General features: G+C 43.6%; 3 protein-coding genes across 4 annotated transcripts; 1 reads left to right on the plus strand and 2 right to left on the minus strand.

The window, feature by feature from the left end:
- Positions 1–223: 223 nt before the first annotated feature.
- Positions 224–14070, minus strand: LOC115196297 (protein SON). Its single transcript, XM_029756988.1, has 13 exons — positions 13906–14070; positions 12980–13047; positions 12671–12835; positions 10692–12281; positions 10129–10547; positions 9796–9930; positions 8824–9129; positions 7715–7825; positions 7517–7633; positions 4218–4365; positions 1539–1604; positions 1276–1391; positions 224–1142 (listed from the first exon to the last, which is right to left on the minus strand). The coding sequence occupies exons 1-13, from the start codon at positions 13986–13988 to the stop codon at positions 960–962; spliced, it is 3507 nt and encodes a 1168-aa protein (XP_029612848.1). The 5' UTR covers positions 13989–14070; the 3' UTR covers positions 224–959.
- A 2007-nt stretch (positions 14071–16077) lies between these two features.
- LOC115196298 (uncharacterized) lies at positions 16078–20933 on the minus strand. Of its 2 annotated transcripts, none has more exons than XM_029756990.1 (12): positions 20802–20933; positions 20281–20318; positions 19581–19784; positions 19117–19251; positions 18846–19034; positions 18590–18745; positions 18320–18466; positions 17537–17671; positions 17341–17459; positions 17124–17258; positions 16898–17009; positions 16078–16537 (listed from the first exon to the last, which is right to left on the minus strand). In XM_029756990.1, the coding sequence occupies exons 2-12, from the start codon at positions 20315–20317 to the stop codon at positions 16464–16466; spliced, it is 1443 nt and encodes a 480-aa protein (XP_029612850.1). In that variant the 5' UTR covers position 20318; positions 20802–20933; the 3' UTR covers positions 16078–16463. The 2 variants fall into 2 exon arrangements, with proteins under 2 accessions (XP_029612850.1, XP_029612849.1); XM_029756989.1 differs by lacking the exon at positions 20802–20933 and adding an exon at positions 20450–20473.
- Positions 20934–21681: 748 nt separating this feature from the next.
- On the plus strand, positions 21682–24587 carry LOC115196299 (adrenodoxin). Its single transcript, XM_029756991.1, has 4 exons — positions 21682–22161; positions 23112–23236; positions 23372–23501; positions 24059–24587. Exons 1-4 carry the CDS (start codon positions 21983–21985, stop codon positions 24165–24167), a joined length of 543 nt encoding a protein of 180 aa, XP_029612851.1. The 5' UTR covers positions 21682–21982; the 3' UTR covers positions 24168–24587.
- The last annotated feature ends 2615 nt before the right edge of the window (positions 24588–27202 follow it).

Below are 27202 nucleotides of genomic sequence, written 5' to 3' on the forward strand. Positions count from 1 at the left end.
TATGCTGTCCATATATAGTATTCCTATCTCTCCCTGCACCAGGAAATATGTTTATTGCTACTAGTGCTGGAATGATGACAAGGGCAGGGAGACCGTCTTCAAATACTGAACTGCACCGTTTGAAAACACAGTGTTGGATGTACAATAAACGTGTTGTGATCGCATGGCAAATAAACATTGAAAAGACATGTTCTTGTCTGTATAAACAAAATGAGAAAATGTACTTTACACACATATAGTCAAAGGACTATCATTTAATGAATCAGATAAAGACATTTTTATTTTGGTGTTCCAGACCATAACTCCTACGGTTACCCACATCTCTTCACTTTCAGCTAACACGTTACATTTGTTTTTATACAGACCGTGTAAATAACGCTACCAACAAAAGCGGACTGAAAGCTCAACCTAGACAGTAGTAAATTAATCTGTCCAAAATGAGACAGAACTATCAAGTGTGAATCACTTTGAAAATTAATGTTCCAAATGGGTAACATTTGATATTGACGATTTGGTCATGAGGAGAATGGTGGAGTTTTTCCAAATTCTCCCAAATGCATTAACACTATGAACAGCTTCTTGAAAACGTCATTTGAGCTTCAACACATAAGATAAACATTCAAAGTAGGATAAAAAAAACGGCATTCCGGAACCGTTTTAAAATATCAGTAAATTTCATTTTGCTTCCAGAGTAACACTATCTCCTAGTGTTGACCATTAGGCAGCAGATACGGCTCTTCTGAACGCGTGTGGTGTGTAGGCCCAAAACATAGAATAAGAACGGACATTCCAATACAAATCATCGTTCCCTGGCGGGTGACTTCAAATTCTATATGTCCTCGTCAGCCAGAAGGGTCTGCGACTCAAGTCATTTTTCTCCTGTGTGTGTGTGTGTGCGAGCGCTGTATCTCAGTCTGTGAGTGTGTTTCACTATGTGTGTGTGTGTGTGTGTGTGTGTGTTAGACGTTGGAGGAGAACAGTGGTCCAGTGGTAGCAGTGGTGAACACAGGCCCTGTATAAAGCCCTGTGTCCCCTGCCACCTCTCCCATGGCCTGCAGAGCCACCGTAGCAGCCATGGCTTTGGCATGCTTCTTATTGGGACTGGCTGACGCAGGCTGGAAGTCTTGACCATTTACCACCACCTGGGGTACAGAGAGAGGAGGAAAGGGGAGAAGGAGAGAGGAAGAGGTTATAACACAAACCATCTGACAAAGTCATCCATAAACTAATAAACAAACCCATTCAAACACACAGGCTCATAGCGCGTATCCACACCTTGAAAAGGAAGTTCTTGCGGTGGTCTGGGCCACTGTGGGTCACCATAACAAACTCCGGAGGAATCCACTTCTTCTTGTTGCACATCTCCATCAGAGCAGACACTGGGTGCTTACCTGGGGGGCAGATGGTCAATACATTCATTCAAATCAATACAATTCTAATTGATTGATTCTATAGCACTTCAAAAAAAATGCAATATTGGTAAATTGAGTGAGACCGAGTTAAAATCGTGTGTGTGTGTGTGTGTGCGTTGTACTCACCCAGTAGATCCTTCATCACAACCATACCGCCCGACTTCTGAGTCTTCTCTCCCTCAGCCACCAGACCTATGGTCAGATTATACACACATTATTAATCCTCATCAACTACACACGTCATCACTAACACATTATTAATCCTCATCCACTACACACGTCATCAATAACACATTATTAATCCTCATCCACTACACACGTCATCACTAACACATTATTAATCCTCATCCACTACACACGTCATCACTAACACATTATTAATCCTCATCCACTACACACGTCATCACTAACACATTATTAATCCTCATCCACTACACACGTCATCACTAACACATTATTAATCCTCATCCACTACACACGTCATCAATAACACATTATTAATCCTCATCCACTACACACGTCATCAATAACACATTATTAATCCTCATCCACTACACACGTCATCAATAACACATTATTAATCCTCATCCACTACACACGTCATCAATAACACATTATTAATCCTCATCCACTACACACGTCATCAATAACACATTATTAATCCTCATCAACTACACACGTCATCAATAACACATTATTAATCCTCATCAACTACACACGTCATCAATAACACATTATTAATCCTCATCAACTACACACGTCATCAATAACACATTATTAATCCTCATCAACTACACACGTCATCAATAACACATTATTAATCCTCATCAACTACACACGTCATCAATAACACATTATTAATCCTCATCAACTACACACGTCATCAATAACACATTATTAATCCTCATCCACTACACACGTCATCAATAACACATTATTAATCCTCATCCACTACACACGTCATTAACAGTCATCACTAACACATTATTAATCCTCATCAACTACACACGTCATTAACAACACATTATTAATCCTCATCCACTACACACGTCATTAACAGTCATCACTAACACATTATTAATCCTCATCAACTACACACGTCATTAACAGTCATCACTAACACATTATTAATCCTCATCAACTACACGTCATTAACAGTCATCACTAACACATTATTAATCCTCATCCACTACACACGTCATTAACAGTCACCACTAACACATTATTAATCCTCATCAACTACACACGTCACCACTAACACATTATTAATCCTCATCAACTACACACGTCATCACTAACAAATTATTAATCCTCATCAACTACACACGTCATCACTAACACATTATTAATCCTCATCAACTACACACGTCATCACTAACACATTATTAATCCTCATCAACTACACACGTCACCACTAACACATTATTAATCCTCATCAACTACACACGTCACCACTAACACATTATTAATCCTCATCAACTACACACGTCACCACTAACACATTATTAATCCTCATCAACTACACACGTCACCACTAACACATTATTAATCCTCATCAACTACACACGTCACCACTAACACATTATTAATCCTCATCAACTACACACGTCATTAACAACACATTATTAATCCTCATCAACTACACACGTCATCAATAACACATTATTAATCCTCATCAACTACACACGTCATCAATAACACATTATTAATCCTCATCAACTACACACGTCATCAATAACACATTATTAATCCTCATCAACTACACACGTCATCAATAACACATTATTAATCCTCATCCACTACACACTTCATCAATAACACATTATTAATCCTCATCAACTACACACGTCATCAATAACACATTATTAATCCTCATCAACTACACACGTCATCAATAACACATTATTAATCCTCATCAACTACACACGTCATCAATAACACATTATTAATCCTCATCAACTACACACGTCATCAATAACACATTATTAATCCTCATCAACTACACACGTCATTAACAACACATTATTAATCCTCATCCACTACACACGTCATTAACAGTCATCACTAACACATTATTAATCCTCATCAACTACACACGTCATTAACAGTCATCACTAACACATTATTAATCCTCATCAACTACACACGTCATTAACAACACATTATTAATCCTCATCCACTACACACGTCATTAACAGTCATCACTAACACATTATTAATCCTCATCAACTACACACGTCATTAACAGTCATCACTAACACATTATTAATCCTCATCCACTACACACGTCATTAACAGTCACCACTAACACATTATTAATCCTCATCAACTACACACGTCACCACTAACACATTATTAATCCTCATCAACTACACACGTCATCACTAACACATTATTAATCCTCATCAACTACACACGTCATCACTAACACATTATTAATCCTCATCAACTACACACGTCATCACTAACACATTATTAATCCTCATCAACTACACACGTCACCACTAACACATTATTAATCCTCATCAACTACACACGTCACCACTAACACATTATTAATCCTCATCAACTACACACGTCACCACTAACACATTATTAATCCTCATCAACTACACACGTCACCACTAACACATTATTAATCCTCATCAACTACACACGTCACCACTAACACATTATTAATCCTCATCAACTACACACGTCATTAACAGTCATCAATAACACATTATTAAGCATCATTAATAGCCTTCTGGAATAATATTGCGATGCATAACGCTCTGGTGGAAAGCATGGGTCACTTCATTTCACCTTTGCGGTCGGTCTTGAAGTCGATGATGATTGGCTCGACAGTGCCCTCGCGGTGTCGCCCTAGCCCCTCCCCCGTCCGCCATCCCATCTTCCTCATGAGAAACTCCCCTACCCCTCCCGACACCGGGGCTGCTCGCAAGAACTGATCCTACAGACAGAGAGAGGAAGAGGAGAATAACAGAAGAGAGAACCATGGAGTGAGGAGGAAGAGGAGAAGAGAGTGAAGAGTGAGGGGAGAGGAAGAGGCGAAAGCAGATAATTAGTTTCCACCTTGAAAACATCTCAACCACCTAATCCACTCACTCCGTCTCTCATCCAGTCACACCACTGTCACAGTCAGACTTGAGTTAGAGACTACCTTCAGGACAACTCACATGCCTCTGGATAACAGTTAACGGTGTGTGTGTGTGTGTGTTACTCTGTCTGCAGTAACCTCTACCCCTATGTGAAACACTAGAAATAACTATCTGTGGTGGCAGCTTTTGAAAATCGTGCGTTTGAGAGAACATTTCTAGAGAAACTTCAAAACACATTAAGAGTACAGATGAAATTAAATCAATTCTGTGGTGAAACTCAAGACACAGCCGAGAGACTTATTTCTTCACACATTATACCACATGTAGGTAAATAAGAGGGCGCTGTGCCTTGACACCTCATTTCTTTCTGTCTCACACACCTTTTCTCTCACACACACACGGTTACACAAGATGTATAGTAAGGCGCTGTGTGGTGTACGTACCTAGCCCCTCATCACCGGCCCAGCATCAGACAGGAAATGAGAGGGGGGGCCTGACTGTGGCCATGGCAACAAGGACAGCTACAAGGACTGACCCTGAAACAAGTGTCCAATACACAGAGAGGTGAAAGTTCACAGGTCACCCCTGTGAACCCACACCTCTCTCTCCCTCTGCTCCAATCCAGACCCCTCTTACCGACCCCCTTCCTCAGGCTGCCCCAAGGACTGGGAGGAAGTTGCCCCTAGACACCTAGGTCAGCTTGGAGTTAGGATTTCCCGAAGGGAAGCTGATCTTAGATCTGTGACTAAGAGCAACTTCTGACCGCAGCCTCTCCCAGGGCAAGGGAAAGAGCACAGGCATGTCCATGGACACCTGTAACTAGCCTAGGTCCCTCAGAACAGAGATCTCCCTCAGGCAGTGGTCTCCAATTGTGGTCCTGGAGCTAATGTACAGGTTTTTGTTACAGCCCTAACCTATTCAACTATGCTGGGCTGGAACAAAATCCTGCACAGCCTGGACTAGGGTTGGAGACCACTGTCTGGTCTAAAACTAGACCCCGCTCATCTACTGGGAAACGGAATGCACCAGGACTGGTTGCTAGGGGCAGCCAACAACCACAAACAACACAGTCCATATGCTGGTAATGCTAGCGTGCTGTAAATCAGTGTTAGCTGCTGTAATGCTAGCGTGCTGTAAATCAATGTTAGCTGTTGTAATGCTAGCGTGCTGTAAATCAATGTTAGCTGCTGTAATGCTAGCGTGCTGTAAATCAGTGTTAGCTGCTGTAATGCTAGCGTGCTGTAAATCAATGTTAGCTGTTGTAATGCTAGCGTGCTGTAAATCAATGTTAGCTGCTGTAATGCTAGCGTGCTGTAAATCAATGTTAGCTGCTGTAATGCTAGCAAAATGCATGTCACTAACATTAGTATGATCAATGCACTCTCATCCCTCTATCATGTCTCTGAACATGTCCACAGCATATGTCCATAGCATCTGCATGTGAAGGATGTGTCGTATTAAATGAAGAATGAACTCAGCAGATCCATCACTCCCTCTATAGCTAAATGATGTGACAATGTGTAACCTAACCTGAGAGAGATTCCTCAGGATGTGTCATTTAAAACAGTAACAGCAGCACCCTGCCTCTGTGTGTTTACAGAGCTCAGGGAGGCTTGGGGTACAGTTACACCCACTGGCTTCAAACAGCCCACTATAGAAACACTACAGGGTAGGAGGGTTCAGACGGGGTCCACAGACAGAGGACAAACAACTATGGTTATCTCTGGGCATGATGACATTCTGGGTGTGGGGGAGTGATAGGGAGACACCGCTTTAGGGAGACAGCGTGACGGTAGAGACTATAGTAACCTGTCTTAGGGTACATCTGAATAGTCTAAAGTCACTTCCTCATCTAACGTCCCCAATAACATCTGACCTGATCTGAAAAGGCAGGATAGGTGAAAGAATAGAGCTTTTCCCTTTCCCCTGTTCTGAGATCAGTGTGAATCCAAGGAAAGAGACAAGGAAGCTTCTTTAGACTACTGAGACGGACCCATAATCTCTGCCTTGCCCTGGGGTGCTAGAGGACAAGGGGGGTTCTGGGGTCTGCAGACTTACTTCCAGCTCTCCTCTTCCTCCCCTCCCTCCCTCTCCAAGTCCCTATTCCGACCCCGAGGGGGACTCTATTTAGTGGACAGACCAGAGCACCACTAGTAGACGGGTGTCAGACCAGAGCACCACTAGTAGACGGGTGTCAGACCAGAGCACCACTAGTAGACGGGTGTCAGACCAGAGCACCACTAGTAGACGGGTGTCAGACCAGAGCACCACTAGTAGACGGGTGTCAGTACTGCATTTGCACCTGCTTTGGTAAGAATGTCACAAGTAAGGAATCTGCATCGCTACCCTTAACATGGTGTACCCACTTCACAGGAAATGTAATTAGTCAGAATGTGTGTGTTGCGGGGGAGGGGTGGGGGGTGATTGAAGTACAGGGAGATTTTTGTTCATCTCTGTAGGTCAGATAAAAGATAAAGATTAAAGTCTGGGTTCATCATGTTACCACTGTTACAGACCGCAGTGCAAATATCAGGCTGAGTCAACATAAACAAGAGGCTTCCTTCACCGTCAGAGCATCTTTCTGACGCAGACAGAAACACACAATACAGACAACAGATGCTCTCACTCACACACACACACACACACACGTAAACTATGTGCGTTAGCGCTAACAAGGGTTGCCATGGTAGCAGTGGACCCCACGTTTCGGGGCCGTTACATCTGCCCTGGATTCCACTGAGTAACAGTGGAACTACTCCATTCTAACCCAGTGTGTTCTACATCAACAGAACATTTGTCAAACTAAATACAGTCTCCGTCTCTATGCGTACAGACATTCAGTTATTTGACTAGGGCTGGGTGGTGATTAGGGAGCAGGCTGAGGAAGGCTTGTGAAGTGGGTACACCAGTGGGCATGGGCGATGCAGACACCTGTAGGGTAGTGGGGTGGGATGTTTGGGGTGAGGAGGGTGTGTGGGGAGCAGGTAAGACAGTGGCCGGTACCTTTTTGATCCAGGCCTGTGGTCCGCTGTTGGACAGCTCCTCTGAGCTGAGCACCGTTGCTCCAGTAGAACCTGTAAACAGACCAGGGATGGTGTTGGACTGGGCCCACGCATCCACCTAACAGAGAGGAAGGTTTAGTGTGTGAGAAAGGAGGTGGAAAGAGTGTACATTATGCTTCTACCAACGCTTGTTGTTTACCTGTTCCTGAGCACGGCTGAGCATGCAGATGGCGCTGACGTCGTACGGGTTCTCAGCCAGACGCTTCTGGGCCTTCATCCTCTCACCGACTGCCTGGGTGATGTCTACAGGCTAGAGGGGGACACACAGGAGTCAGCACCACACACACACCCCAGTCATTCACACACATTCATGCAAAAACAATACTACACACACATATACACCAGTGAACAGCCGATAAAACTAATAAGGAAAATCCATTCACCGTACAAGAAAGAAATCTAGACTTACTCCATGAGACCTAGATCAGTTATATGAAACTACTTACATCTACGTAGTCGTCAGTATTTGTATTTTTTTGAGTTGTCAGTATTAGTAGTTGTACACCCCCCCACAAAAAATAAAACGCAACCTGTGGAATTTCAGCCAGCTTTGTTTAATAACAGTTGCATCAAATACAAAATAAGCACAAATTAACAGCAAGGTCACGGATGACGTCACCTGATTTCTCATTGGTCTGCCCATCTGACGATTTATGACTGATCGATATCTATTGCTCTGAGATTTGAGAGGTCAATTAATGCCCTTGATTGTACATTCAATGTGGAATTGGTGGGTGATGAGGGTCAGTGTTTTACATGCCGCCCTCAGAAACAGCTACTCCAGCGAAACCCAGTCAATGCTGCGATAGGGTCAGATGAGGAGCACTGGTATGGCATTCTAACTAAACTCACCATACCATCTAAACCAGTGGTTCCCAAATCTTTTTCTCCTGCTGGGCATGACAACCCACCTAAGGCTTTTGGACTTTTCTACTTTCAAATCAACCACACCAATGTTTCTAGCTACTGTGTATAACCATAGAACCTGGTCTCAAACTACTTCCCAATAGGAGTCAGCAGTGACCTACCATTTTGGAAACCACTGATCCAAACCACTACATGTGGTAAAACACTGGGTTAAAACTAAAATCCAAAAATAAAGCACATTTTTAACGTGTATGATTTTGAAATGCATAATATCTCAACTCACTTTCTCTCCCTCCACGACGACTCTCCTAAAACCCCCTCTCCCCTTCATCTCTCTTAGTGTCACCTTACCCCCTCCTCCCCCTCCCCTCCGTATCCCACCTGTAGCGGCGGCTCCGGGAACACACTATCACTCTCCTTGACGACCGCCGGCTCCTCCGTTGCCACGGACACCGCAGACAAAGGCGCATCCCCAGGCGAAGTTTCCTTGGCAGCCGTTGCCAATGCCTTGGTCGCCGCCGCCTTGGCCTTTTCCGCCTTCTTGTCGACGGTCACCCACTCTCCGTAAGCCCCTCCCCCGTCGCCCTCCTTCTTCCTGTGCTGGGAGCCCGACGACACGGGGAACTCCTTGGCGAACGCCGCCTCGCTCCGAACCGCCAACGCCGGCGATGGACGCACGGACGCGTTCTGAGAGAGGAGGAGGGAGGAGGGGCAGTACAGGAGTAGGAGGGGCGTGGGGGGGGGGGGGGGGGGGGGGTTACTGTTAAAAAAATGGGAGGAAAAAAAATATAAAAAGACAAAGAGGTGTGTTTCAACAAGGGGAATGGCTGGTTATCATAGCAGTTACTGGGCCCAGTCTCAATAAGGAGGATTTATCTCCAGTGCACTTCAACCAGCAAACTTCACTTACATGACTGAGGTCTCCTTGGGATGGAAGTTTGTGGGAAAGTGCGCAAGAGTATAAATCTACCTGGTTTGGTTCTGGGCCCAAGGAGGCTTGCTGTCTGCTTTGCCCATCGCCTATGTTGGCTCAATAGGAAAAACAGTATGTTATGTTGTAAAATGTTATGTGGCAGCAATAGAAACAGCTCTTAACATCAGCCCAGGGCAAAACAGACAGCATACTGCAGTTCACTTCAACCATTCACCCAGTTAGGCACATCTCTTCAGTCCCACATAGTTAAAGACTAGTTACTGTTTAGATACTATGTTCAAACAGTAACTATGTTCTGAAAATTAAATATCAGTTCAAACTGCCTCGATACATTTTTTATTAATAAGGAAATGTTTAAGCTCAGAATGTACTGTACATTGATGAGAGACATGTTGATGCTGTGTGTTCCATGTTCTTACATTGAGGCTGAAAGAGATGCCCTTGACCTCCCTCAGGGCGGCTCGTCCAAACGGTTTGCCGTCGTCCTCGTCGTCAGATATACGGGGTTCAGCGAGGGCCAGCTCCCCTCCCTTCTCCACAATCTTCTTACACTTCTACAGAAACACACAGGACACAGCTCGAGGGTCCATGTTTCCATTTCCACATACAATTTCATGTCCAAGATTTGTGTTTTGTTATGAAAAAGGTGCAGGACTACATTTTGCACCAGGACAAATGCTTAGTAAATCTTCTCCAAAGCATATCATTACATGATTGTCGTCATCATTATCATGACATTGAAGAGCACTTACGTCAGTGAACTCCTTGATGCTGATGCTGTTTGCCTGCTTGGCCACCTTCCTCTTCACATCCTCGATGGTGGCCATGTTGGGCTGGGGGGGACCTGGCGGGGGCTTGTTGGTGATGCTGGGGAGCGGGGCCATCTGGTGCATGGAGGCCATAGATCCCATACTGGCCAGGGCAGCCGTCATTGTGGCAGCTGTCATGCTAGCCATAGCTGCATTCATGGTCATGCTCATAGGCATGTTCATAGACATGTTCATGGGCATGTTCATATTCATGGGCATGGAGAAGGACATGGGGTTGTTGGGGTTGGGTAAAGGCAGCTGGAGGACCGCTTTGGGTCGCAGGCTCTCTGGGATGGGTATCCCGGCCTTGGCACACATGGCGGCTGCATTAGCCTTAGCAATCTCCAGTAACTGGTCTTTATCTGTGAGGCGGGATGAAGAACACATCACAAACTCGCATTGAGACTTACTGTACACCGGTGTTTTTGTCAAGTTACCAACGGGGAAAATAAACTTATTCAATTCAAATACATTGATCATTCAAAAAAAAATGGTGACATTCTTACCCAGCTCTGTGAGTCGTGGTGGACTTTTGCTGGTGTCGCGGTTGGTGCGTGCCGGAGACCTCTTCTTGCGGAGGATGAGGACCGGGGAGTGGCTTGGCTCACGCTTCCAGCGGTCCCTCTGGCTCAGCTGGTGGCTGCCGAATGCACCCCTCCCCCTCCGCCGCGAACCAGAGCGTGACCTCGATCGCTTTGACCTCCGAGCAGGAGACCGTGACTTGGACCGTTTCCTTTTCGGCGACCTAGACTTTGAGCGCTTGTTCCGCGTTCTGGATTTGGACCGTGATTTCTTCTTTCTCGTCCCAGACGTTGAGCGAGACTTCTTCCTCCGAGACGGCGTCCTGGACTTCCTCTTGCGGCCTGGCGTTGAGGACCTCGATTTCCTTTTCCTCCCTGGAGACTTGGATCTGGACCTCCTCTTCTTGGAGGACTTTGCGTCAGAGCGTTTCTTCTGACCAGGAGACTTTGACCTGGACTTTTTCCTCTTTGAAGGAGACCTGGACGTTGAAGATCCTCCTTCCTTCTCTGTCGTCTCTGCCTCTCCAGATGTTGGCTGTGGTTTAGGTTGAGGTGAGGCAGGCAGCTCTTCACCCTGAGGTGTCACCTTGTCCCCTCCATCAGCATCCGTTTTGGGGGGTAAGGAATCTACAGAGCCATCCAGGGTTTCTGAAGTAACAGGTCCATCCGATTCCCCTGGCTCACCAGTTGGCTGGCAGCTGTGGTTAGGATCAGAGGCTGACAATGACTGGTGGTCAGTGGAGGCCTCATGCGGCTCACCTGAAGGCACCTCGGGAGGAATAGGGCACTTCTGTGGAGACGTCAGACATTCTGAGGGCTGGGAGGAAACGGCTGGCTCTCCCTTACTGCTGTCCCCTAAGAAGGGTATCGGCTTCCACCCTCCTCCAGAGGCGGCGGCCACATTGACGACACCCTCAATGCTGCTTTCGGAAGCAAGGGCTGGCGGATCGATTGGAACCATTACGTTTTCGTCTTTCACAGCGAGCTCATCTTTAGCCAGGGCCGCAAAGGGATCCTTCTCGGGTGATTGGCTGTCTCTTGAGGCAGACCTGGATTTGTCGTTTCTGGACGGAGAGGGAGATCCTGAACGCATCTCTCGGTGTCTCGACTGAGATCTCGTCTTAGATTTCGATCGCCTTCTGGATCTCGATCTAGACCGTCTGTCTTTCTTCAAGATCACGAGGGACCTTGACCGGGTTCTCCTGCCTCTCCTGCCAGACCCAGACCTTCTAGAATGTGACCCGGACCTCCGGTGCCGTGATCTGGAACGTGTGTGTCCGCCACCTCTTCTACCGGACCTCGATCTGGATCTCCCTCTCCTGTCCCTGGATCTGGACCTGCGCTTGCCTGAACGAGACCGTGAGCGTCTGGAGGAGGACTTATCCGGACACTTCTCCTCTAGTTTAGGGATGATATCAGGCAGATCCTGAGTTTTGCTCTCCTTGTTCCCAGGCTGAGGCTTCGACTCAGACCCAGATGAGCTGTTGGACTTGTCACCATCTTTCTTCTGCTTTTTTTTCTTCTTCTTCCCAGAATGTCGTTTATGCCGCTTGGATCTCTCATCATCCTCCTCCCCTGTGGAATTAATGACAATATTTTAGAAATTAATCATCATGACATTTGATTCAATGGTGCAATATGTAGACATTTTTATTACCTGGTTGCTAAAATTCTGTTTGTGACAAAAAGCTAAATGTTGTGTAGAGAATCACTGTACCATCTAGCTAAACTGCTGTGAAATATATTTTCAATAGCCAAAAACGTTGTAAAATGACAAACAGATCTACCATCAAACTTGCGTTCAATGAGAATGACAGATCTAGAACTCACATTTCAATGTGAATTGCGTCGCGCACAAAGCTACATAATGGACCTTTAAGTAGTCTGCTGATTATTAACATCAAACTGAAAAGGTCCACCACTGCTGTTATGCATATGCTTAGTAGTAGTTTGAGACGACTTACCAGTCTTTGCCTTGTCTCCATCAGATTCTGCTTCTGACTCTGAGCCACTCTCTTTCTCTTCCTTACGTTTCTTCTTTTTGCTTTTGTGCTTCTTGTGCTTCTTGTGCTTCTTGTGCTTCTTTTGTGGGACATCACCCTCTTCCTTATTGGCTACACCATCTTTATCTGCATAAATAATACAGTACATTACAATTTCATTTGAAATAGATGCTTTCACCTGATCAAAACTGTAGTATCAGTGCAAATAAAGGAAAGGAGATGAGAGAAAATCACTTTGGACTATTGAGATACAGCCCTTGTGTTACTGACCTTGTGTGTTGTTGATCCCATCTGCTCCTTCTGCAGTTTTACCATTGGGATGGCCTTCATCTGTCAGACTTAATAGAGAGAATGCAGGTATGAGATGACACCTGTACTTGAACTTACAGTATGTTCACTCAACTTTCTTATCAGCAGGGCTTGGTTTTTAACAACATGACAATGGACACCGAATGGACAATATCTATAAGTATGCAATGCATGAGCTTGAATGATTAACGTAGTCTACATAACTGACAGGGCTTGTAAGTAAGCATTTCACTGTAAGTTCTACACCTGTTGTATTCGGCGCATGTGACAAATAAAAATAAAACGTGATTTGACATGCGAGGTAGCTAGCTACTGTTAGTTATTTAGCGTTAACCTCTAATTAGAACGTGACTGTGTAACATGAAAACTGAAAGGTATAACTACAAGTCTCCGGCATTGCTTTTGACATAGCTAGCTAAATTAAAAATCCGAAATGTGTGTGTGTATGGCCTTTGCACACTGTAGCTCAGTAAAGCTAACGTTTTGGTCGAGTTCTAGCAAAGAGATTGCGTCCTGGTAAACTGCTAACGTTGGCTTGTTAGCAATCCACATTTAGCATGATTAGCTAACTAGGAAGGTGCGTAGTGCGAACAAGCCCTGTACCTGGTGCCACGTTAGCTACCTGGTTTGCTTGAACCCAATAACCACAGTATAATAATCTTTGCAAGAACCAACCCATGAAACTACTGTGTTATTAGTCAGCTAGTTAGCTAGCTAAATACATTGTAGCCACAGCAACTAACTGCCTGCCTTGCACACTTTGTACTGCCGGACACGCAAGCTAGCTAACCTAGTAGGCCAGAACAGAAAATTATAACGTACATTTCTCAAATTGCCCGAACAAACCATTCATGCCAGTAAAGTAGGCTGTATAAAAACATATTTACATGATATCTTGACTCTCATCTTCAATTTCTTTTATCTTATTTACTACGAAATCGCGAAAAATTTGCTCGATGTTGGCCGCCATGTCTTTAGTAATCCCTCAATGCCGACATCCACCAATATGTTCTCCGCGGCGTCCGTTCAGCGCATGTGTAGCAGCACAGACCGACACCGGACGTTGGTTGCAACCAACCTCACATCTACAGTCGTGGCCAAAAGTTTTGAGAATGACACAAATATTAATTTTCACAAAGTCTGCTGACTCAGTTTGTATGATGGCAATTTGTATATACTTCAGAATGTTATGAAGTGATCAGATTAATTGCAAAGTCCCTATTTGCCATGCAAATGAACTGAATCCCCCCCAAAATGTCACTGCATTTCAGCCCTGCCACCAAAGGACCAGCTGACATCATGTCAGTGATTCTCTCGTTAACACAGGTGTGAGTGTTGACGAGGACAAGGCTGGAGATCACTGTCATGCTGATTGAGTTCGAATAACAGACTGGAAGCTTCAAAAGGAGGGTGGTGCTTGGAATCATTGTTTTTCCTCTGTCAAGCATGGTTACCTGCAAGGAAACACATGCAGTCACCATTGCTTTGCACAAAAAGGTCTTCACAGGCAAGGATATTGCTGCCAGTAAGATTGCACCTAAATCAACCATTTATCGGATCATCAAGAACTTCAAGGAGAGCGGTTCAATTGTTGGGAAGAAGGCTTCAGGGCGCCCAAGAAAGTCCAGCATGCGCCAGGACCATCTCCTAAAGTTGATTCAGCTGTGGGATCGTGGCACCACCAGTACAGAGCTTGCTCAGGAATGGCAGCAGGCAGGTGTGAGTGCATCTGCACGCACAGTGAGGCGAAGACTTTTGGAGGATACTTGGTGTCAAGAAGGGCAGCAAAGAAGCCACTTCTCTCCAGGAAAAACATCAGGGACAGACTGATATTCTGCAAAAAGTACAGGGATTGGACTGCTGAGGACTGGGGTAAAGTCATTTTCTCTGACGAATCCCTTTTCCGATTGTTTGGGGCATCTGGAAAATAGCTTGTCCGGAGAAGACAAGGTGAGCGCTACCATCAGTCCTGTGTCATGCCTACAGTAAAGCATCCTGAGACCATTCATGTGTGGGGTTGCTTCTCAACCAAGGGAGTGGGCTCACTTACAATTTTGCTTAAGAACACAGCCATGAATAAAGAATGGTACCAACACATCCTCCGAGAGCAACTTCTCCCAACCATCCAGGAACAGTTTGGTGATGAACAATGCCTTTTCCAGCATGATGGAGCATCTTGCCATAAGGCAAAAGTGATAACTAAGTGGCTCGGGGAACAAAACATCGATATTTTGGGTCCATGGCCAGGAAACTCCCCAGACCTTAATCCCATTGAGAACTTGTGGTCAATCCTCAAGAGGCGGGTGGACAAACAAAAACCTACAAATTTGGAAAAAATTGAAGTATTGATTATGCAAGAATGGGCTGCCATCAGTCAGGATGTGGCCCAGAAGTTAATTGACAGCATGCCAGGGCGTATTCCAGAGGTCTTGAAAAAGAAGGCTCAACACTGCAAATATTGACTCTTTGCATCAACTTCATGTAATTGTCAATAAAAGCCTTTGACACTTATGAAATGCTTGTAATTATACTTCAGTATTCCATAGTAACATCTGACAAAAATATCGAAAGACACTGAAGCAGCAAACTTTGTGGAATTAATATTTGTGTCATTCTCAAACTTTTGGCCACGACTGTACAGACTGAAAAAGTTGTTCATGTTTGGGTGCGTACTGTCTTTGCCTCTCTCGGTTATAAGCTGTCGGTGTAGTGAAGTACTTCGTTTATCTATTGATCTCACTTTTGTAGTTTTCCTCAAGCTAATTGTTTTCCCGAAGTCTTTTTGTTCATGTAGGCAGGCAGTAGATAGTCTAGCCTATTTTACTATTTATGACTACCTGCCATACGCAGCTTGGACAAATATTATACAGCTTGGATCAGTTGGTTCCCGTTCATTTATTTTTGATTTCATTATACAGTATGTACTATTCAAACCGTGTTCAGACAGTTGGAGTAGGGGAAGACTTTGGACCTGTTGCTGAAGCATCATTGAAACCGCTTCAGGCAGAACACATCTCCAGCTGTTTTCATTTCACAATGAACACAAGAGACACACCATGTAAAATGCTCAGTTTTTATTTTAAGAAGGGAGGACATACAACTTAATACAAACAGGATGCAGATGTTTTATGGTTCACAGGATTTCTGCATGGAAACAGAATGTGTAGAATGGGAATATCTAAAAAAACAAACATTTGTTTTTTAATGACACTCAAGATGGTGACAGAATAGAACACTTCAATAGAACACTTCATGTGTTGACATCACTTGGTTACTGGTGAGACCTGATATCACTACCAATGGGGGGGTAATTTAACTTTTCTATTGTGTTTGTTTCCATCAGGTTTTGTTGCCTTCCATGTATGCCATCGAGTGACCAGTCCCTTTCATAGTCCATTGTAATGTCCATTGTAGTTATTCTAATTATACAGTTAGTGCAGGCCTCTTATGCTGCCATGGGGAAGGAGCAGATGGAAGCTCTCTTCAGTTCACAGTCCACTGCTGTCCACCAGCTCTCATCTGGGAGAGGGAACAAATGACAATGTTGTTAAATGGACCACTCATATACCATATAATCCAATTTTAAGGATCTAACTTTGTGTCTAATAGACCTGTTGATTAAAACAGTATCAGAATGTTATGGTCATGAAAGAACAGAAATCTTATAATACAACATGCTCTCATAACCAATACCAAGTTCATCTGGGTCCTTCCCAGACTTTTTATGATTTATAGCCTTATTTATCAACAGGCTCAAAGGTAGCATTTCACAATATAACCTGTTATTGCTAGCACTGTGACTTAGAAAATATTATATTGTTAATATTTAAAATGTTGTCAATATAGATATCAAAAACTTTTAAAAGGTATGAGTCTCACCAATTCTGAACATCTCCAGACAAGCCTGCTTGTCTGTGTGTGTGTCTGGGTGACCGGGCATCCAGTCACTGTAGCCCCAGGCGGACCCGTCGGTCCACTCTGACTGCTTATCCTGCAGGGGTCACAACACACACACACATACACAGCATTAAAACTCTTGGAAAATGGCTTGGTTACTATTAGACATTCTGATTGAACAAGAGTGAGGGGGTGATGAAATACTGACCTTCACGACTCCACCCAGCCAGGTGAGGACGGGACTCTTGGTGGACTTGGTCACCATGGAGGCCAGGCGGGAGTGCAGGTTGCCGTTGGTTACGGAGGCCAGGTGTCCGTGAGGGGAGAGAATGCTGCAGGAGGACTGGACGCACACACACACACACACATATTAGGACAGCTGTTTAAGAGAAAAGCGAATATGACTGCTTGGGTGTATATTTCACCTCTGCCTCACTGAAGGTCATTAGTGTGGGGTTGAACTGATAGCAGTGGCCATCGATGACCTCCCCAACACACTCTGTCTCTGAGTGAGTCTCAGCCTTAGCACTCACCAGCCTGTCATCTACAGGGAGAAGGAGAGCAAGCATACTCCATCAGAACACAAACACACACAAACTGTACACACAAACACTCTCTCACCCTGAGGTGTCAGTTTCATGCTTCTCTTCATCTCTCCAACAGGCCTGATGATCCGTCCGCTCCTGATGTCCACCAGAGTTTTCTGGGAGTTCTCGGTTCCCTGTCTGAACTCATCCACAGAGTAAGGAGTGTACACTGGAGAGAGATAAAGAGAATATACACTGAGTGTACAAAACATTATGAACACCTTACCATGACATAGACTGACCAGATGAATCCAGGTGAAAGCTATGATGCCTTGTTGATGTCCTTTGTTAAATCCACTTCAATCAGCTTAGATGAAGAGGAGACAGGTTAAAGACGGATTTTTAAGCCTTGAGACAATTAAGACATGGATTGTGTATGTGTGCCATTCAGAGTGTGAATGGGCATGGCAAAATATTTAAGTGCCTTTGAACGGGGTATGGTAGTATGTACCAGGCACACCAGTTTGTGTCAAGAACTGCAACGCTGCTGGGTTTTTCACGCTCAACAGTTTCCTGTGTGTATCAACAATGGTCCACCACCCAAAGGACATCCAGCCAACTTGACACAACTGTGGGAAGCATTGGAGTCAACATTGGTCAGGATCCCTGTGGGATACTTTTAACACCTTGTAGAGTCCATGTCCCAATGAATTGAGGCTGTTCTGAGGGCAAAAGGGGGGGTGCAACTCAATATTAGGAAGGTGTTCTTAATGTTTTGTACACTCAGTGTATATAACCCTAAATACTTCTTCCAATAGTTATTTCCTTTTTTAGAGATGACAATTTCAGAAAAATGTAAGATTTCAAAGCCCTGTACCTGGTGCCACTCTCCTGTCCATCTCGCTGATGTGTTCCTTGACGAGGCCGGTGTTCAGGTTCATAATGAATCGTCTGGAGGGCTCTGATCCCTGTCTACGTTCCTCCACTGGGACGCTCCGGACCTCAGCCTCGACCAGCCTCACATCTACAGGGAGAAGGAGAGGGCCACTGAATAAGCAATTCAAGTGGACAGGCTTTTAGATATGGATATATATAGATATACATATATATATTTTGTGTATATCAAAAAGAAAAACTTCTGTTGTACTTTGGAATCTGACTCTCTCATCCTGAGGTATCTGTTTATTGCTTCTCTCCATCTCTCCAACAGGTTTGATTATGCGTCCGCTCCTGATGTCCACCAGAGTTTTCTGGGAGTTCTCGGTTCCCTGTCTGAACTCATCCACAGAGGGAGGAACGTACACTGGAGAGGAGAGGAGCAGGGGAGAAAGACAATATATAAAACCCAAAATGTAAAAAATAACTAACATTTGTGGATAATGTAACATTTCAAAGCCCTGTACCTGGTCCCACTCTCCTGTCCATCTCACTGACGTGTTCCTTGACGAGGCCGGTGTTCAGGTCCATGATGAAGCGTCTGGAGGGCTTTGTTCCCTGTCTGCGCCCCTCCAGTGGGAGACTCCCGGGCAGAACATCAGCCCTCACCCATCCTCCCACTCTCCTCTGGACTGGGACTGGGACCTCCATAGGCTCTGGATAGGAAATACATGGGTTAAGTGCTCAATAACGTTTTAGTATATTCTCTTTCTATTACAAATACACACATTCTCTCACCCCGAGGAGTCATTATCATGCTTCTCTTCATCTCTCCAACAGGTTTAATGATCCGTCCGCTCCTGATGTCCACCAGAGTCTTCTGGGAGTTCTCGGTTCCCTGTCTGTACTCATCCACAGAGGGAGGAACGTACACTGGAGAGAGAGAGAAATATACAGACACAATATCTGTTACACTGTTTTCACCCATATCAGTTACACTGTTTTCACCCATATCAGTTACACTGTTTTCACCCATATCAGTTACACTGTTTTCACCCATATCTGTTACACTGTTTTCACCCATATCTGTTACACTGTTTTCAGCAAGCCTTAGCTTCCAAAGCTAATGTCTGTAGGGCTGCTAGAAAACCTGTGCTTACTGTGTCCAGGGGAGAAAGCAGGGGAGAAAGACAATATATAAAACCCCAAATGTAAAAAATATATACCATTTGTGGATAATGTAACATTTCAAAGCCCTGTACCTGGTCCCACTCTCCTGTCCATCTCACCGACGTGTTCCTTGAGGAGGCCGGTGTTCAGGTCCATGAGGAAGCGTCTGGAGGGCTCTGTTCCCTGTCTGCGCTCCTCCACTGGGAGACTCCCGGGCAGAACCAGGACCTTGTGATTCTGAAGTCTACCTCTAGGGGATGCCACTACATGATCCCTCAGTGGGGCTGCATGGAGACCTGGGGGGACACAACATACAATCAGTAAATATTATAATCTAGAGCAAAAGTGGGGGGAGGCACGGTCAGATTCATACATACACACACTTGCAAAAATGAACATACTCATGCACGCACACACATGCACACGGGCACACACACCCTACATGCATGCCAGCCCACAAACACACTGCCCTTGAACTTTGACCTTGTTATACAAGGCATGCACTTATTTTGATCAGATAAGAACATACATAGAGAAGGAAACGCTGCCCTATTGGTACAATTATTAACCACTGTGCCAGAAAAATAGTCTAGCATGATAAGAATTTATTGTAACAAAGTTCACAAGAGCAAAATCAATGTCAAGAATAAGTCCAAAGTTACAGTCCATTGATATAGTGAAATGTAGTAATTTTGCACAAGCAGCCTATACTGTAATATTTCAGTTATTCTCAATTTGAGGAATCTCGTCTGTCAAAAAAAAAAGAAACATTCAAAACTTTCAGATTCTTACTTGACAAAGCCAGGAGCAACAACGTAAACGCCAACATCCTGTGAACAAGACAAATAGCAGAGAAGAGAAACAAATGGATGAGAGAGAATAGGTACACTGATGGTGTCTAAATGCATATGGTGTCTAAATGTATATACTGTATCTACCTAACTCAGACAGGTAATCTCACCTGTTGGTTGTAGGGTGAATCCAGCTGTGCTAGTGCTCTGTGACTGTTCTCAATCTAAAAGTCTCACTGTCTCTCTTACCTTTTAGTCCAAGTACCTTTGCTCAGTTCCTGTCCAGTTTACCAGCGCCTTAGCCTCTCCCTTCACTTAGATAATGTTTCGACCTTAGTGTCTATTTAACACTGAGTTCTAAGTACGTAGCTAGCCTACATTGACTGTGTGTATGTGTGTCTGTGTCAAATACGGTTTCCTTTTATAAATAATATATATACTGTTTATATGCCATTTAGCAGACGCTCAGTCTGTGTATCTTTGTTTGTGTGTATTGAGTGTGCGTAGTTGTATTTCACTTACCTGTATGGTGAACAGGTGGAGGTCTGGAGACTCAGAAAGTGATTTGAGGAAAGAAAAGACTCACTGGTCAATAAGTATTCAGCTGCAGCAATAAAGATGATAAGGGGCGTATACTCTCTGATATTAACACAAGCAGTTCAAATGAAATCCCAAGTTCAAGAACATTGGGAAACAGCAGCAATCCCATTTAAAAAAAAAAAATAATAATAATTGTCAATAAGACTTTACCTCGTTTCACCTTTTTATAAACATTTTGGATTGCAGCCATATCCCAATGTTTTTTAACTTGGGATTTCATTGCAAGTCATTGTCACGTATGGCAAGGCATCCAGCTAATAAAGCGAGATAGCGCACCGGTTACCCACTCCACACTAGCACGAACCGTATTGATTGAATTTTTTTATTTTTATGTCAGTAACATTTGATCAAAATACTTTATTCCATTTAAACTGCCCTGTGTAAGCCACTAAAATGATAACACATATCTGGTATGCTACACCATATAGAATCTTATGTATCAATGGAAATGGAGACTTGTGGTAGTTAACTCTTCCCATAATGAGTTTTGAGTAATAATTTCCGTTTCATCTCATATACAGATTTTGAGGATAAGAGTACTTTTCAAGACCACAGTAGACAACTTTAAAACTAGTTTTCAAAATCATCATGCACCTTGCGCTAACATTTGGATACATTATGGAATACATGATATAATACATTTGAATACATGAAAACTATTCACTGCCCCGACAAAGACCCCAAGAAAACTCTTGTGATTGGTCACGTAAGGTCACGTGAGAGAACATGTCAGAATTTGTTCCAGGAAGTTATTTTGAGATCTTTAAATAAAAAAGTAAAACCTTGCGCTTTGCCTTTGAAATAGTCCAAAGGCTAAGCTTATTTCATTGTAACAAATTAGATATATTTCAGTTTTTATTTCCAAAGTGATCGTGTAGCAGTATGGCCTCCATATAGCAGTAGCTAAGATGTTATGCAATAAACGTGACACCGACAGAGCAGCGGTGTCTGCTGGTTACGCAAAGGGCTAGATATAGCCATTTTAGCTGAATTTAGCATGAAGGTAGCTTGTTTTGTCAGTACTGTATAGCGGTCTCATACAAGGCGAAATCGGACTCTATTCCCCGCCGTTTAAGCTAGATTTTGAACGTCATCTCCAAGCAATGGCTCTGATGACATCGGCAAGAAGACTATTTCATGTTTCGTTCCGAGAAAATTCTCGACGACGAACAGAAGCACTCATTTCAGCAACAAACACAACGTCGGGGAACTTATCATTGGCCGGTCAGAGAATGGCCTGTATTCGCGTAAGGGATTTTAGCACCAACACACAACCTCTTAGGTAAGGAGTCGTGTCATCTATCATGTCCCCAAACGTACTTAACTTGCTAGCTATAAAGGTATCCACGCTTAGTTAGGCTACTTGCTAGCTAGTCATATTGGCTACCTTAACTAGTTCATGTTAGGAAGAATGCTAACGTTAACAAACTTTTTAGTATCGCATCAAATAAGCCAATAACTGAAGGCTAACTTCAGCAGAAAGGCTTGTTGCGTAATCATTGTGTCAGTACTCGATGTATTTGATCGAACCAACTAGGTAGCTATCATTTCTTAGAACTGTGTGTTTAATCATAACTTGCAGCAGTGTGACGAAAAAGTCTGAGTCAGTCACTCAATAACCCCTTCTGGTTGAAAATGATGAGCAAAGGTCAACCATCTGCCTAGCCACCTACTTCCTCACTAACACACCGTTCTATCGTTCTATTTAATCAATTTATTAACCATGACACACTGCCTGTAAATATGTACATCTCATCATTTGAAAATCATGTGCAAATCAATTAATTTGCAAACTGTCATCATTGTACAGCTAGGTACAACTGACTGATCATTCTGGCAGATAAGCGCCATCAAACCAGGGCTCTGTTGAGGATCTCTGAACAGTTGTTGGACTAGGACATTGCTGGATTGCTTGTGGGACTAGTTACTCACTGTAGAGTATGGAACGACTGTAGAAATATTGTTCAACACATCCTGGTATAGATATCAAAGCTAAAGCCATTGGATCTGTGTGCAGAAACCCGAAACCAATACACCTTCAAAAACAGCCTGTACATTCGCAACCAAGTCCTGAGAGGGAGTTACCTAGTCTATGGGAGTTACCCATTTCCCACATACAATACAAAGTCCTTGAGCATCTGGAAAGTGTTATGTTAATCCAATGTATTCCCAATCCCCAGCATGACCACAGCTACTGTCTGTAATTACACCCTTGTGTCTGTTCCTGTGCAGAGCTGACAATAAGGTGACGGTCCACTTCATCAATCGAGATGGAGAGAAGATCTCTGTCAAAGGCTCTCCTGGAGACTCTCTCCTAGATGTCGTTGTCGACCAGGACCTCGATTTTGATGGGTTCGGTGAGTTGGGTTACGTTAATGTGGTTAAGTGAATTAATACGGTTGTTTATTGTAGGTTTCGCCTGCTCTCTCACTCTCAGTGGGATGTTTTGATCTCTCTGTCTCTCTCTCTGTGTGTTTGTCTCTCTCTGTCAGGCGCATGTGAGGGGACACTGGCCTGTTCTACCTGTCACCTGATCTTTGAGGAAGACGTGTATAATAAGCTGGGCCCCATTACTGACGAGGAGATGGATATGCTGGACCTGGCCTACGGACTCACAGACACGTAAGACACACACACGAATTGGAGGCCCATTGATTGGACGCACAAGTGAAATGACACACACACACACTGCCACCAGTGTTACCACACACACACACACACTGCCACCAGTGTAACCAGAGTGTTATGCTGTTCAGCGTTGATTTATAATGAGATTAGGAGGTAATCATTGTGAGGAACAAGAACAGAGGGATAAACAGTGGCACACGCTTGCCTTGTACTGTTGCTAGCCTGCTTTCCAACCAATCGGAAGGGGATTTGAGTTGTGTGTTGCTGGTGTAGGCAGAGCAAGATGAGAAGGGTGACGGTCATGACCTCACTAATCATATTAGCTGAGTGTTGACTGAACCCCTTGTGACACTGGTCCACTTCTGTTGTCCCAAAACGTTACCCCCTAAACACAGATCTTGAATAAGTTTACCTCCTCACTCTCCAACTTCAATTATTTCAAGTGGATCCATTTTGGTTAGGTCATAGCATTGTGACGTTTTTAAATATGTTTGTCATAATCTTATTTTTTCATCCTTTTTTTTTCCCCCTTCTCGCTCTTTTTTTGCCAGGTCCCGCCTGGGTTGCCAGATCTGCCTGACCAGGTCCCTGGAAGGCATGACAGCGAGGGTGCCTGAGAGTGTGGCAGACATCCGACAGAGTGGAGACGGGTCCTCATAATGGCAACCCCAGACCAGAGTAATAGATGTACTGAAATTTGCCCAAATCAATGCTTTATTTCAACACTAGCATGACCAAATAATGTCCAATTCTAAGTGGTATAAGTGCTGGTATAAATGGAAGATACTGTATTTATAGAGATTAAGAGATATTAACATTTGAATGAGTCCCCATCATCAGTTTTACATTGACTTTATACAGGGAACAATGGGAAAGTTGGCAAATAATTCCTCTGTGCCAAGCAGGTTCTGGAGAATGGAAGGTTTAGATGGAAGTCTCCAGTCAGCCCCCCCAAGTCCTTAACGGTTGTGAAGTAGTATTTACTGAACAGAAATATTATTGCAACAATCTCAAAGATTTTAATGAGTTACAGTTCATATGAGGAAATCTGTCAATTGAAATAAATATATTAGGCCCTAATCTATGGATTTCACATGGCTGGGAATACAGATATGCATCTGTTAGTTATAGATATTTTAATAGAAATGGGCCTCACAATGGGCCTCGGGATCTCATCACGGTCTTTCTGTGCATTCAAATTGCCATCGATAAAATGCAATTGTTTTTGTTGTCTTTAACTTATGCCTGCCCATACCATAACCCCACTGCCACCATGGGGCACTCTGTTCACAACGTTGACATCAGCAAACCGCTCGACGCCATACACGGTCTGCGGTTGTGAGGCCGGTTGGCCGTTCTGCCAAATTCTCTAAAACGACATTGGAGGCAGCTTATGTTAGAGAGATGAACATTCTATTCTCTGGCAACAGCTCTGGTGGACCTTCCTGCGTTCAGCCTGCCAATTGCACGCTCCTTCAAACTTGAGACATCTGTGACATAGAGTTGTGTGACGAAACTGCACATTGTACAGTAACCTTTTATTGTCCCCAGGTCAAGGTGCACCTGTGTAATGATCATGCTGTTTAATCAGTTTCTTGATATGCCACACCGGTCAGGTGGATAGATAATCTTGGCAAAGGAGAAATGCTCACCAACAGGGATGTAAACAAATGTATGCACACAATTTGAGAGAAATAACCTTTTTGTGCATATGGAACATTTCTGGGATCTTTTATTTCAGCTTATGAAACATGGGACCAATATTTTACATGTTGCATTTATATTTTGGTTCTGTGTAGATGTTCTCCAGTGAATGTAAGGGGTAATGATCACTTTCATAGTCCACTACCTCCCTGGTGAGTACTTAGAAATAACACATTCAAATAGTTGTTTTTTGTGCTATTACCAATACACGTTACCAATTGTATTGAGTTCTTTAAAATAAGTACCAAGAAGTGCAGCTTGTCACCATGTCGTTTCTGAGTAAATACCAGAGGAAACAGGATTGTAAAGTCACCCATCCAGACTTCAGAATGACACCCATTAATATGGACAGAGGCAAGACTGGTTAGGATGCCTTATCTTGTCATTTCTATGGCCACCCTAGCCTTTGTTTTATCAAGTTGTGTACCCTTACTGTCTTTAGTGTTGTCCTACCACTCGTGTAACCAAATATTCATTTCATATTCCACGTGATTGTAAATAGCACTCATCTGTGTATAGTCAGAGAAATGCTGTATTAAAATAGACTATTTCTAATTAGTCTGATTTCTCTGTCTGTCCCATGTCCTGTTGTTGGCTCTGAAGAGAAACCACTCTCAAGGGAATATACTATTATACTAACATTATGTATTGCACAACCATAGAAAATGGATCCTCCAACATGTTCTTTAATGAGAAAATGACACACAGCAGGAAGGGATATTACTTCAGTCCTTCATATGCTTCACTCTTAATGTATACTGAAAAAATATAAACGCAACATGCGACAATTTCCAAGATTTTACTGAGTTACAGTTCATATGAGGAAATCTGTCAATTTAAATAACAAAATTAGGCCCTAATCTATGGATTTCACATGACTGGGAATACAGATATGCACCTGTTGGTCACAGATACTTTAAAAGAAATGGGCCTTGGGATCTCATTACGGTATTTCTGTGCATTCAAATAGCTGTCGATTAAAATGCAATTGTGTTTGTTTGTCTGTAGCTTATGCCTGCCCATACCATAACCCTACTGCCACCATGGGGCATTCTGTTCACAACGTTGACATTAGCAAACCGCTCGCCCACATGACGCCATACACATGGCCTACGGTTGTGAGGCCGGTTGGCTGTTCTGCCAAATTCTCTAAAACTACGTTGGAGGCAGCTTATGGTAGAGAAATTAACATTCTATTCTCTGGCAACAGCTCTGGTGGACCTTCCTGCAGTCAGCATGCCAATTGCACGCGCCCTCAAACTTGAGACTTCTGTGACGTGTGACAAAACCACTTTTTAGAGTGGTCTTTTATTGTCCCCAACACAAGGTGCACCTGTGTAATGATCATGCTGTTTAATCAGCTTCTTGATATGCCACACCTGGCAGGTGGATTGATTATCTTGGCAAAGGTGAAATGCTCACTAACAGCGATGTAAACACATTTTTGAGAAATAATATTTTTGTACATATGTGAAAATGTCTGGGATCTTTTATTTAAGCTCATGAACCATGGGACCAACACTTTACATTTTGCATTTATATATATTTTTTTTTACTTTACTTTGGGAAGAGTCCGTTTTCAAACAATAGAACCAGAATATGTTGATTTGGTATGCCTGCTAATCTCTTTCCAAACAGGAACCACATACAATCGACATCCGGGTTGGGAAACTGGCGGCCCGTGGCTCCCCTTTTGTAGACAAAAAAAATATATTTCATTTTGGGTGGGGAGTCAATTTACTGTTGAGCGTTATAATAGTAGAATACACGAGGTGCAATTTAGAAATGTGGTTGTGCATCAGTAGCTTTCCTCTTGTTATGTCAGTCACTGACAGTCACCCTGATCTACATTTTATATTTCCTCTTGTTATGTCAGTCACTGACAGTCACCCTGATCTACATTTTATATTTCCTCTTGTTATGTCAGTCACTGACAGTCACCCTGATCTACATTTTATATTTCCTCTTGTTATGTCAGTCACTGACAGTCA

Source organism: Salmo trutta, chromosome 6 (genome assembly GCF_901001165.1).
Source record: "Salmo trutta chromosome 6, fSalTru1.1, whole genome shotgun sequence".
NCBI classification, from domain to species: Eukaryota; Metazoa; Chordata; class Actinopteri; order Salmoniformes; family Salmonidae; genus Salmo; species Salmo trutta.